At 33.6% G+C, this 13,889-nt stretch overlaps 1 protein-coding gene across 1 annotated transcript in view; it reads left to right on the top strand.

The window, feature by feature from the left end:
- Positions 1 to 13,351, top strand: part of myo7aa (myosin VIIAa) — a 51,458-nt gene extending 38,107 nt beyond the window's left edge. The window contains exons 28-44 of the mRNA XM_016547453.1: positions 1,413 to 1,530; positions 1,634 to 1,760; positions 1,844 to 2,013; positions 3,990 to 4,180; positions 4,334 to 4,458; positions 5,662 to 5,819; positions 6,357 to 6,510; positions 7,067 to 7,222; positions 8,442 to 8,547; positions 9,505 to 9,618; positions 9,783 to 9,870; positions 10,398 to 10,504; positions 10,896 to 11,081; positions 11,182 to 11,298; positions 11,453 to 11,536; positions 12,430 to 12,549; positions 12,647 to 13,351. Of these exons, the coding sequence (XP_016402939.1) occupies positions 1,413 to 1,530; positions 1,634 to 1,760; positions 1,844 to 2,013; positions 3,990 to 4,180; positions 4,334 to 4,458; positions 5,662 to 5,819; positions 6,357 to 6,510; positions 7,067 to 7,222; positions 8,442 to 8,547; positions 9,505 to 9,618; positions 9,783 to 9,870; positions 10,398 to 10,504; positions 10,896 to 11,081; positions 11,182 to 11,298; positions 11,453 to 11,536; positions 12,430 to 12,549; positions 12,647 to 12,739 (2,214 nt within the window). The 3' untranslated portion in view covers positions 12,740 to 13,351. The remainder of the gene's footprint in view (positions 1 to 1,412; positions 1,531 to 1,633; positions 1,761 to 1,843; positions 2,014 to 3,989; positions 4,181 to 4,333; positions 4,459 to 5,661; positions 5,820 to 6,356; positions 6,511 to 7,066; positions 7,223 to 8,441; positions 8,548 to 9,504; positions 9,619 to 9,782; positions 9,871 to 10,397; positions 10,505 to 10,895; positions 11,082 to 11,181; positions 11,299 to 11,452; positions 11,537 to 12,429; positions 12,550 to 12,646) is intronic.
- The last annotated feature ends 538 nt before the right edge of the window (positions 13,352 to 13,889 follow it).

Here is a 13,889-nt window from a genome sequence, read left to right on the forward strand (position 1 = left end):
AAACTGCCATGAAAATGTCACATGGAAAAATTCTTAAAATAGGTTTTAAATCAGAAATAGGTTTCAAATTCAACAGATTAAAAATTTTATTAAATTTTGCATAAAGAAAGTAACGTCCATTTTTTGGCCCAGGTCACATTACAGCCCAAAACCGAAAGAAAAAAGTGAAATTATATTTTGCATTAAAAATTAAGGCTATTTTAGGACCATTAAGATTTTCTACATTTTTGTCATTATTTTTCAAGACAATTAGTTTGAGCTCCATATTCTCACTATATCATACTATATGAGCCATAAAAACCTGATGTATCGAATATGATACTCAACAAAAACACACATGTAAAGTTCTTGTTTTCGTTTCAGTCTAAAAGTTTGATTAAAAACTATTTTTCTGACAATTATTTCATACATCAGGCTTTACAGTTTCAAGAAAACTCTTCGGAGTGCTTCCAGTAAGTGGCGTAAAGTCGACAAAATCCTCACAAAACTTGTCAAGAAACCATGTCAGGATCATATTTCATCCCAAAATTAAAAGAAATAAAAACAGAAAGGCTATTCTTTTTTTTATATACTGTAAAATAAGAAAATGAAATGAATTATCATAAAAATGTCATGGGAAAAAATCTCAATGTTAATTCTAAAATAGGTTTTAAAATAGAAATCCTCAATGAGGAATTTCAATGAGGAAAATGTGAATGAAATGAACTGTCATGAAAAGGTTTAAAAATCAACAGAAAAAATATAACATTACATTTTGCATGAATAAATAAATAAATTAAATTTTTGGGCCCAGGACATATTTCATCCCAAAAACAAGAGAAAAATATAGAATTTATATTTTGCATTAAAAATTGAGCCTTTTTTAGGACCACAGATATTTTTACATTATTTTTGACATTATTTTAAAGTACATTTAAAAAAATATATATACCTGAAAATATACTACTTGTTTTGATTTTGGGGGTGAAATGTGTGCTAAACATGTTTCTGTTAGATTCAACAAGTTATCAGCTCAAAAATAAAGATTTATTTAGCCTTTAAATTATTGTTTTTTTTTTTTTGTGAAAATTTCCTGTCTTTTGGCATTGATCAAATTAAGAGTCAAGAATGAGACGCAATGCAACACGGTTGATGTTACTGTCGGTTCACTCTTCTAACTGGGAATGGAAAGTCATGCATTGTATTTCACTGTGTACTTTGGTTGAACTCTGCACATTTTGGCAAATGTAAAGTAAGTAAGTAAGTTTGGCAAAGTAAGTGTTTCATGCATATAGAATATTAAGCACAGAATACACACTGTATACAACTTTCTTTCAAAAACTAGTAGGTAGTATGCCATTCTGAACAATTATATATTTGAACTGTAATGAAATCAACAAAGCTGTTAGTAACCCATTATGTTGTGTTTGTAGGGCATCTACACCCAGAAGAGGGTCGACCCTCAGAAAGTGAAGGAGGAAGTCGTGGATTTTGCTCGTTATAAGTGGCCTTTGTTATTCTCAAGATTCTATGAGGCCTTTAAATTTTCAGGTATGTTTTTTTTCACAAATGATGTCACATTAATATTGCACAACGTTTGTGCGCTGTATGTTTACAGATGGGTGTTTATGCTTAGCATATTGTGTTTCTGAAGGTCCTAGTCTACCCAAGAATGACGTGATCGTGGCTGTAAACTGGACTGGTGTTTACTTCGTGGATGAGCAGGAGCAGGTTCTTCTGGAGCTTTCTTTCCCGGAGATCACTGCTGTGTCCAGCAGCAAGTACGGCTTTTCACAGAGATTCATTTGGAAGTTTTTTTCCACATGATTTGAGCTTTGAAGCTAAAAGCCTCTGTGTTTGTCAGAGGAGGGAAGCATCAGGCCCAGAGCTTCACTTTGGCCACCATCAAAGGAGACGAGTACACGTTCACCTCCAGTAACGCAGAGGACATACGGGACCTGGTGGTCACCTTCCTAGAGGGGCTCAGGAAGAGATCCAAGTTTGTTGTGGCCTTGCAGGACAACCCCAGTCCAGGTTAGAGAAAAGGACGCAAACACATCATATCAATGGACCTTTATACTTTTGCTTTCGCTTAAATGGGTGAATCTCACTAATGCATGGCCAGATTATATTTCAGCTACTACCAAAAGAAAAAAAAAAAATTTTTACATAAAGAGGCGTATTTTAGGGCCTAGGCCATTTTTCAGCCTAAAATCAATAGACAAAAATATGAAATTATGTTTTGCATTGAGAAAATGAAGTCTGTTTTAGGGCCCATATTTCTGCCTAAAATCTAAAAAAAATAATAAAAATTTTTGCCTAAAGAAAAATAAAACCTATTTTAGTGCTCAGGTCATATTTCAACCTCAAAAGATCAAAAGAAAGAAAATTAAGAAATTATATATTATATTATATTGTATTATATTATATTATAATTTATATAATATGTATGCATGTATGTATGTATAAGGCCCAGATCAGCCCAAAATCAAAGAAGAAAATATAAAATCATATTTTTCATAAAGAAAATAAATCTTATTTTAGGACCCAGGTCATATTTCAGCCCAAAATCAAAATTAAAATAATATGAAATTATATTTTGCATAAAGAAAATAAAGCCTGATTTTTTTAAGGCTCATGTCAGCCCAAAATTAAAGAACAAATATGAAATGTAATTTTTCATAAAGAAAATAAAGGCTATTTAAGGCTCGGATCGTATTTCAGCCCAAAATAAAACAGAAAAATATACAATTATATGTTGTATAAAGAACATAAAGCTTACTTTAGAACCATTATTTTAAAAATATTTTTCATGACAATTAAGCACATATTTAAGGAGAAAAAAATTCAAATTCACAGTATAAAATATTAATATTTTTTATTTATTTTAATTATTAATATATATTAATATAATAATACTATTATTATAAACTAATGAATTTCCCTGTCTGGACACAATACTTTTTGTCTGAAAATCAGAATTTAATTCTGTTTTTTAATAACTCATTTTAATTTGGGATGCTGCAGAGTTAGTGTCACTTACAGCCGTTCTCTTCTTTCATGTAATTCATTTATCCTGATCAGCCGGCGATGATTCAACGTTCCTGAGCTTCCGGAAAGGTGACCTCATTCTGTTGGACCAGGACACAGGCGAGCAGGTCATTTGCATTGAGAAAATGAAGTCTGTTTTAGGGCCCATGTCATATTTCTGCCTAAAATATAAAAAAAAGAATAACAATTTTTGCCTAAAGAAAAATAAAACCTATTTTAGTGCTCAGGTCATATTTCAACCTCAAAAGATCAAAAGAAAGAAAATTAAGAAATTATATATTATATTATATTGTATTATATTATATTATAATTTATATAATATGTATGCATGTATGTATGTATAAGGCCCAGATCAGCCCAAAATCAAAGAAGAAAATATAAAATCATATTTTTCATAAAGAAAATAAATCTTATTTTAGGACCCAGGTCATATTTCAGCCCAAAATCAAAATTAAAATAATATGAAATTATATTTTGCATAAAGAAAATAAAGCCTGATTTTTTTAAGGCTCATGTCAGCCCAAAATTAAAGAACAAATATGAAATGTAATTTTTCATAAAGAAAATAAAGGCTATTTAAGGCTCGGATCGTATTTCAGCCCAAAATAAAACAGAAAAATATACAATTATATGTTGTATAAAGAACATAAAGCTTACTTTAGAACCATTATTTTAAAAATATTTTTCATGACAATTAAGCACATATTTAAGGAGAAAAAAATTCAAATTCACAGTATAAAATATTAATATTTTTTATTTATTTTAATTATTAATATATATTAATATAATAATACTATTATTATAAACTAATGAATTTCCCTGTCTGGACACAATACTTTTTGTCTGAAAATCAGAATTTAATTCTGTTTTTTAATAACTCATTTTAATTTGGGATGCTGCAGAGTTAGTGTCACTTACAGCCGTTCTCTTCTTTCATGTAATTCATTTATCCTGATCAGCCGGCGATGATTCAACGTTCCTGAGCTTCCGGAAAGGTGACCTCATTCTGTTGGACCAGGACACGGGCGAGCAGGTCATGACATCCGGCTGGGCTCACGGGATCAACGACAGAACCAAACAGAGAGGAGATTTCCCTGCAGACTGTGTTTATGTGCTGCCCACAGTCGTTAGACCTCCGTCTGATATCGTGGTACTGATATTATAATATTATGTTCAGCTGCAGGGGGCGTTTCATATTTATTATTGCAGTCTTTTATGAAACCCTCTCACATTCTCTGTCCTTGTCTCGCGTTCTCTCTCTTTTTTGCCCTCTCGACGGCTATTCTTTTTTTGCACGGCTCAGGCTTTGGTTACCATGACACCAGACCAACGGCAGGAGTCGATCCGGATTTCCCATGTTCCTGTAATGGAGACGGAGGAGAGGATGAAGCCGTACACGCTGGAGGAATTCTCCTATGACTACTTCAGGTGAACGACCCCACTTCTGATGCCACATTGTCCCCACACCGTCTCAAATAACAAAATACATGTCAATTATGTATATATAGGGACACCATTCATGTCTCTACACCATCTGTGTTTGCATTATGAAAATACATGTAAATCGAATAAATTAAATAAAATTAAGAAGAGAATTAAATTCTGGTTTATAGAAAAAAAGTGTTGTGTCCAGACAGGGTTATTTATTATTTTATACAGAGAATGGGATTTATTGTTATAAAAATATGACAAATATAAAACATTGTAATGGTCTTAAAGTGGGCTTTATTTTCTTTATACAAAATTTAATTTTTATATTTTTTTATAATAAGTAAATTAAGCCTATTCTAAGGCACATGTCATATTTCTGCCTAAATTCAAGATAGAAAAGAATCTGTGTCTGTATATTTCTGTATAATATCTTGATGTTTAAAGTAGTAAAAAAAAATTTAATTAAGTTTTTATAAATTCTGATTTATAGAATAAAAAGTATTGTGTCCAGACAGAGTTATTTATGAATTTATAAAATATTATAAAATATGATTATTATTTTAAACATAGAATGAAATTTATTCTCATGAAAAATAATGACACAAATATAGAACTTAATGGTTTTAAAATATGCTTTCTTTTCTTTAGGCAAAATAAAAAAAAATCTATTTTTTCTTTCTTGATTTAATGAATAATTATAATAATTAAATAGGCTTAATTTTCTTTATGCAAAATGTAATTGAAGCCTATTAAATGCCCATTTTAAGGCCCATGTCAGCCCAAAATAAAAGCTTGTTTTTGAACCCATGTCATAGAAGAAAGAAATAAAAAGAGTAAGAAATGTATATTTTGCTTAAATAACATTTTATAGAAAATAAAGCCTATTTTTAATAATATGCTTTTCAATAATAAAATAAATGTAAATTGAGTAAATTAATTTCCAATCTGGATTGTTGCTAGCATTCATTATTTTATTTTATTTTATTTTATTATTTTATTTTATTTTATTTTATTTATGTAAATTCCACCCTGTTCTTGGTCTTATTGTGCACGATTCATCAGTTCATGTTCTAAGGAAAATAATATTTGACTTTACAAAAAAAAACAAATGTAAGCAGTCATTTAATACACATAATTAACTCATGCAATTGCATATGTGTTTTGACCCTCATTGACCCTTGACCCTCTCCGCTCATCCAGGCCTCCTCCCAAACACACGCTCAGTAGAGTGATGATCACCAAGAACCGCGGGAGAGACAAACTGTGGTGCTGCACACGAGAGCCCATCAAACAGGCCCTGCTGAAGAAGTGTGTGGGCCATGAGGAGCTTTCCCAGGAGGCCTGCATGGCTTTCGTTGATATCCTTCAGACCTGGGATACATGGATGATGAATGCGTCCTTGTGACTGATTGTGAAGTGCTGAGTGAGCCATCTAGAGATTTCATTTTATGTTGATTTTGGGCTGAAATAGGCTTTATTTTTTATGCAAAATATAATTTCATTATCTTCGTTGATTTTGGGTTGACCTGGGCCCTAAAATAGGCTTTTTATGCAAAACATAATTTCATATATATATTTTTTTATTTTGAGCTGAAATATGATCTGGGCATTATATCAGCCTTTATTTTCTTTATGCAACATTTTTTTTTATGGGCTGAAATATGACCTGGGCCCTAAAATAGGCATAATTTTTAAAGCAAAATAAAATTTCATCTTTTTTTTTTGACTTGGGGCTTAAAATAGGCATTATTTTCTTTCACCAAAATATAATTTTGTATTTCTTCTAATTTTGATTTGCTATTGAGTAACGTGATTTAATTTGTTTTGAGTTTAAACTCTAGAAGTTCATGGATATTATCTTCTTTCTGATTGTTCCTTGACCCACTCTCCTGCACCTATAATGAAATATATGGGCGATTATCCGTCCAAGCGGACGCGGTCTGTGAATGAGCTCACAGACCAGATCTTCGAGACTGCGCTGAAGGCAGAGCCTCTGAAAGATGAGATCTACTGCCAGATCATCAAACAAATGACTGAAAACCATGTCAAGTACGTCTCTCCTTTACGTTTATAGCCAGACGCTGTGATTTCTGCCAGTATGCACTACCATTCAAAATTTTGGGTAGGATGGTTAAATATTTTTGGCGATTAAAAAAACAGTTTTCTGTTTAAATATATAGTAAAATGTAATTTATTGCTGTGATCAAAGCTGAATTTTCAGCATCATTACTCCAGTCTTCAGTGTCACATGATTTTCAGAAATCATTCATGATTTGCTGCTCAAGAAACATTTCTGATTATTATCAATGTAGAAAACTGCTTCATATTTTTGTGGAAACTGATACATTTTATTTTTCAGGATTCTTTGATCAATAGAAAGTTCAAAAGAACAGCATTTATTGCTGTGATCAAAGCTGAATTTTCAGCATCATTACTCCAGTCTTCAGTGTCACATGATTTTCAGAAATCATTCATGATTTGCTGCTCAAGAAACATTTCTGATTATTATCAATGTAGAAAACTGCTTCATATTTTTGTGGAAACTGTGATATATTTTCTTTTCTTTGGCGAATAGAATGTTAAAAAATGCTGTGTGTTTGTGCAGGTACAGTGAGGAGAAGGGCTGGGAGTTGCTCTGGTTGTGTGCCGGTCTCTTTCCTCCCAGTAACGTCCTCTTACCGCACGTCCAGAGGTTTCTACAGTCGAAGAAACATCATCCGCTGGCTTCTGACTGCATGCAGAGACTGCAGAAAGCTTTACGGTGAAAACACTCCCTCACCACACGTACATGCATTTAATGTATCAACAGCATATTTATATTGCAAAGATACTGCCATCTGAAGTAGAATATACCATGAAAAAGAACTTTTGCACAGACTTCTTAATATGCAGAAGATCTTTTAGTCCAATCTATGAATTTATTTTGTATTATTTTCTTTTTCTTTTCTTTTTTGTCAGTTTAGAAAGGTTAGGGACTTATAGCTGTTTTCTTCCTTCATGTAACTCATTTATCCTGATCAGCTGGTGATATTTCACTGCTTTTGGGTGCTTTTGGAGAAGAAAAGACATAATAAATTCTTAATTTGCTGCGTTTGTATTTTTAAGACTTGAAATGCACATTAGGCTTGCCGCGATAGACGGTGGTGACGGTGAAACCGGTGTTAAGCCGCAACACCGGTTATGTCACTTGCCCACCTCAGCACCGACCCCCACCGTCGTTTTGATTTTTTATAGCAATAAAAATCATTTAAGTGGGAAACTTAAAGCCCAGAGTTTCTGTCTGGACCTTTCAGTGTCATTTACAGTAAAACTAGCTAAGTTACCTATACAAAATACAATAGTATTGTACAATTATGATAGAATGCATAATGATTTGATTTGCAATGGCTTCTTAAACAAAAAAAATTAAAACATGTAGCTCAAAGGAAAGCATGGCACTAGCAACACCAGGATCATGGGTTTCGGTTCCAAGGGAATGCATGAACTGATAAAATGTATACCTCAAATACAGTGCAAGTTTGCAAAAAGATTTGCAAAAGCAAATGCATAAATGTAAACATGAAAAAAGTAAAAACACACCTGCTGTGCATTCTTTGTTCTTCCTTTTGTAGATTGGTTTTAGTTTATTTTGAATGAAGAGATTGTACCACCATCTTGCACCAAACAAAGTGACTTTCTGTCACTTCCGATGATGTAATTACGACTCACCAGCTTGAGCTTGAATGCACCAGTGCTCCTGAAATGACTCTGTTCCTGAAGTGGAATTACTCATCTCTGTCTGAACCGCTGGATGCTCATAATCAAGCAGTTTGGTTTTGACGTCATGTCCTCTTTATCTCTTTCACCCTGTTTTTCTGTTCTTTGAATGTCACTCCATTCTGAGCTCTCAGTCAGGAGGACTCTTTAGTCGTGATGTTGTGAATGTGAGTGTTACAGTATGAATGGCTCATCACGGACGCCGTATGCTTGCTTGTGTGCAGGAGCGGTTCCCGCAAGTATCCGCCGCACCTTGTGGAGGTGGAGGCTATTCAGCACAAGACCACACAGATCTTTCACAAAGTCTACTTCCCCGACGACACTGATGAGGTGAGGCAGACCTGCATATGCTTATGACTCATCAAACATATGGAGAGCTTGATTTTTTGTACAGTAATGTGATTCGGAGGTGACACTGATATAGTGAGCTTCAACAAAGACATTTTTATGAATGTATTTATTTTGTTAGAACGATAAAACTTGAAATAAAATGAATTAAAGTAGAAATAAATTAAAGTAGGTTTCAACTAAAATGAAAACCATAAATAAAACATTTTTATTACTTGAAATAAAATAAACATTAAATGAAATAAAGTATAAAAAAATTAAACTTGTTTTACTTCAAGTTCTGAAATAACGAACACTAAATAAACTAAAACCAATAAATAAAAATTCATAAAAACTATATTTAAAAATAACTATAAAAATGACAAAAACACAACAAAATAACTAAAGCTATAACTAAAATTAAAGTGAAAACATAAAATCTAATTCAAAATACTAACAGAAACTGTAATTGTATATCAATGATACTGAAATGACATTGAATAAAAGCTTCACATTTCTACTTTTAAATCCTCCCAGAATATGCCCTTAAATGGATAAAATTAAAGTAAATTAATAAGAATGAATTGAAAAAAAATATTTTTAAAAATCTGTTTTATTTCAGCTAGTTACTAAGGCAGCATTTCTCATTTTCACTTAGGTTAACATGAAGTACCAAAATAACTAGAACTAAATAAACTAAAACTAATACATAAAAATGAATAAAATCTATATAGAATTTTTTTTTTAAACGAATAGAAATGACAGAAACAGAAAATAAACTGAAAATATAAAAATAAAATCTAATTCAAAATATTACCAGAAACTATAATAGTATCAGTGTTGCTAGAATAACACTGAATAAAGCTTCACATTTCTGAATTTTCAACCCTCCCAGAATATTCCTTGAAATGCATTTGGGAGTGTTTGACACAGCTTTGCGGTTCCCGCTGTGTGTTTCAGGCGTTTGAGGTGGAGTCCAGCACGAAGGCCAAAGACTTCTGTCTGAACATCTCCGGCAGACTGCTGCTCAAATCACCCGACGGCTTCAGTCTGTTTGTCAAGATCTCTGATAAGGTAAAAATCACACAGTGAGCCAGAGCATCGTCTTTGGGCAATGGGGTTTTGACAATCTAGCACATCTTTCTGGACCTAACCCAAGCTTAACCATTAACTAAGTAGGTTATGGGTTTAGAATAATATGGGATTCCTGTTATTTTGTCTGTGTTTGTGTGTTGTAGGTGATAAGTGTACCTGAGGGTGATTTCTTCTTCGACTTTGTCCGCCATTTGACAGACTGGATCAAGAAAGCGAGACCCGCTAAAGATGGTACAGCTGTGAATTTTACTGCACATTTACTGTAGGGTTTACTCTATTCATCTCTCATGTACATTAACAAAACATTACCATGGATATTTTTTTTTTGACATTATTTGGATGTCAGTACCATGATACACTAGTATTTGGTAAGGATTGGTAACATTCTTTAAAGTTTTGAAAGAAGTCTCATGCTCAAGGATGCATCAAGGATGCATTTATTTGATAGTAAAAATAGGGAAAAATGTGATATATTATTATAAATTAAAATATGTGTTTTCTATCTTAATGCACTGGAAAATGTAATTTATTTCTGTGATCAAAGCTGAATTTTCAGCATCATTACTCCAGTCTTCGGTGTCACATGATCTTCAGAAATCATTCTAATATGCTGATTTGCTGCTCAAGAAACTAAAGAAGCAAAAAAAAAAGAAATTTGCTGCTTTTATTTTATTTTATGCAGTGCAGTGCAGTGCAATGCAATGCAATGCAATGCAATGCAAAGGGTAAAAAGTAATGGCTCTAACTCTGATGTTCAGGTATAGTGCCTTCATTGACCTACCAGGTGTTTTTCATGAAGAAGTTGTGGACGACCACCGTTCCAGGCAAAGATTCATTCGCAGACTCCATCTTCCATTATTATCAGGTGAGCTGCATCTATATAGTACATCACGAAACTATGAATGAACCATGGTTAAAACCCTGTACTGTATCAAATACAGCATATCACATGCAGTGCAGTGCAGTGCAGTGCAATGCAATGCAATGCAAAGGGTAAAAAGTAATGGCTCTAACTCTGATGTTCAGGTATAGTGCCTTCATTGACCTACCAGGTGTTTTTCATGAAGAAGTTGTGGACGACCACCGTTCCAGGCAAAGATTCATTCGCAGACTCCATCTTCCATTATTATCAGGTGAGCTGCATCTATATAGTACATCACGAAACTATGAATGAACCATGGTTAAAACCCTGTACTGTATCAAATACAGCATATCACATCAGCCTGTCTTCATAATCTGCATGTGTGTGTGTGTAGGAACTTCCCAAGTATCTGCGTGGATATCATAAATGCTCCAGAGAAGAGGTTTTCCAGCTCGGCGCTCTGATCTACCGGGTCAAATTCGAGGATGACAAATCCCACTTTCCCAGCATTCCCAAGATGCTGAAGGAGCTGATTCCTCAGGACCTGATTCGTCAGCTCTCGCCCGACGACTGGAAAAGGGTTTGTGTCACACGTACAATGATCTCAGCTGTGCGTGTCCTTCACATACTGATCCTTGTAGTAGCATTGACACAGTGTACATCATCTTTATGATCTGCAGTCGATTGTGGCGTACTTCAACAGACATGCTGGGAAATCAAGGGAGGAAGCCAAGCTGATGTTTCTGAAGATCATTTTCAAATGGCCCACGTTTGGCTCTGCCTTCTTTGAAGTGAAGGTACTGTCACTGTGCTATTCGGCAAACTGCCACTTTTCTACTTGCTATTTACGACTGCAGAGTTCTTAAGAGCTCAATTTCATTTTTATGTTTTCTCTGGATGGACCGATCTGTCTTGTTGAATTTTTTTTTTTTTTCATTGATCCCAATGCAGCAAACCACGGAGCCACACTTCCCTGAGATCCTGTTGATAGCCATCAATAAATATGGAGTCAGTCTGATCGACCCCAAGAACAAGGTGAGTTTTCTTTCTTTTTCTTGCTTTTTACTAAAGTTTCGACATGCAACGACCGTATTTTCCTTTTTTTTTTTCATCTGAAATGCACTGCAAATTATATTACAAACCGACTTATATAAGGCAATTAATGTCAAGCACACAAACACATGCATTCGTTTCAGTAGTTTTAGTTTCACTAGTTTTAATACATTTTTTAAAAAATAAATGTATTTATGCTTGGTGTTTATAGTATATGTTGTTTAATGAATGGCATTATAATTTATGTTTGTTTAATACAATTTCTAATTTTTGATTCTTGTTCTGTTTTGAATAATGTTAAATGTAAAGGATTTGTTGTGGAGTGAGGGAAACTAAAATACATGTTTATAGCGTTTCGTTTTATTGTTGCGTATTTTACATTCTTTCTGAATAGTTTTTAAAAATATTTAAAATTAGTTATTTATTTTGCATTTTAATTTTAAAGTTTTAGTAATTTTTTTTTTGTTCTTTTTATTAGTCATTTATTTATTTTTAGTTATTTTAAAATATAAATGAAAATGAGAAATGTTGCTTTGGCAAGTATAGCTGAAATAAAAAAAATTAGGAATAAATCATAATGCATTGCAGTCAAACTCTGTAATTTTATTTTAGTATAATTTATATCATATAGTATTTAATAATATTTTGAATTAATATTTAGCTTTTATTATTATATTTTCATTTTTATTACATGTTTAATTTCAGGCAATGTTTATTTAAAGTATGTTTTATGGTTTTAGTTTTAGTTAACTGTAATAGCCCTGTTCTGAATATACTAATACAATGTTACTTATACATCGACGCGACTTCTCAGCAATGAAATATTGATCCCAGTGTGCAGTGATGTTTGTGTTTTCTCTGTTCTCGATCCACAGGATATTTTAACCACGTATCCCTTCACTAAGATTTCCAACTGGAGCAGCGGGAACACGTACTTCCACATCACTATCGGCAACCTGGTTCAGGGCAGCAAGCTTCTGTGCGAGACGTCACTGGTGAGAGAAAAACTCACTTTCAGCAGGTTTATATGAATGATTTAATGAAAGAAAAATGGCCATTTGTGCATTTACTTCCCTTGTTTCTTCATAACAGGGCTACAAAATGGATGACCTGTTGACGTCCTACATCAGCCAGATGCTGACCACCATGAGCAAGCAGCGGAATTCACGCGGCCACAGCAAGTGAACGTTTGATTGGCGTGAGGCGGCGGAGCTGGTGCGTCTGCTGCGGCCTATTGGTCGGCCGTGCAGCTGGGGGCGGGCCTTCGCGTCCCAGCTGTGGCGAATGAGCCGCACCCCCTCTGCCAGCTCCCAGGGCTCCGTGTGTCCCGATGAAGACTCTTCACCTGCCTCCAGTGAGGATGACTACCTCTGAGCAAAGCTCCTGTCTCCGTCTCTTGTTAGGAAATGGCATGTGAAGAACTGGATTTATGTGTTTTTTGTTGGATGATTTGCTCTAGAATATGTATTACATGTTTTAATGCACAATTTAGATACCATTTACTAAGTTTTGTCAAATTCAGCCGAGTCGATTATGAACTGGAATGGCTTTGCTACATGCATCCTGAAGCATTATTTATGTAGTTAAAAAAGAAAAATACTTGCATGAGTTTCTGGAGGGTTGTGAATGAATCTTTTTAATGGCAGCAAAAAAAGAACTTTTATAATCGTTCAAATGTCAGTTTGTGTTCCATTTGAGAATTCTGTGATTTCAATTTATTTGATTCACTTTTTAAAGTTACACTGCAGGCCTTAATTTAAAATTTTTAATTTTTTTTTAAGACTAGTAACCATTTTTACGTGCATCTTAAAGGAATAGCCTAAAAATGAACATTTTTATGAAAAAGTGTACTCATCCTCACACCGTCCAAGATGTAGATGTTTGTTTAGCACTGAAATTTGAAATTTAGCACTATATCACTTACTCACCAATGGAAGTGAATGGGTGCCGTCAGAATGAGAGTCCAAACAGCTGATAAAAACGTAATTTTTTTGGGTGAACTAGTCCGTTAAAATTGTTACATGATCAACATTCATCTCTTGATCTGCCACTATAACCTCATTTCCGTGAGTCCTGAGTCTATTAAATACATGTTGAAGTGTATTTTGTAAATGAAAGGAAGAAAAAAAGAAAGATACATGGCCTTATTTAAAAAAAAAATAATTGTATTTACATAAAGATGAACCATAGAAACCTGTCAATAACACGTTTAGGTCATATTTCACCCTGAGGAAAAATTCTTTTTGCATAGAGGAAAATGAAACCTGTTTTTGTAGCGTTCATACATCACAGAAGTATTTGTTGCACTGCCTTTAATGTACGATTTAAAAACATT

This window comes from Sinocyclocheilus rhinocerous, unplaced genomic scaffold, assembly GCF_001515625.1.
Source record: "Sinocyclocheilus rhinocerous isolate Xijiao unplaced genomic scaffold, SAMN03320098_v1.1 scaffold942, whole genome shotgun sequence".
Lineage (NCBI taxonomy): Eukaryota > Metazoa > Chordata > Actinopteri > Cypriniformes > Cyprinidae > Sinocyclocheilus > Sinocyclocheilus rhinocerous.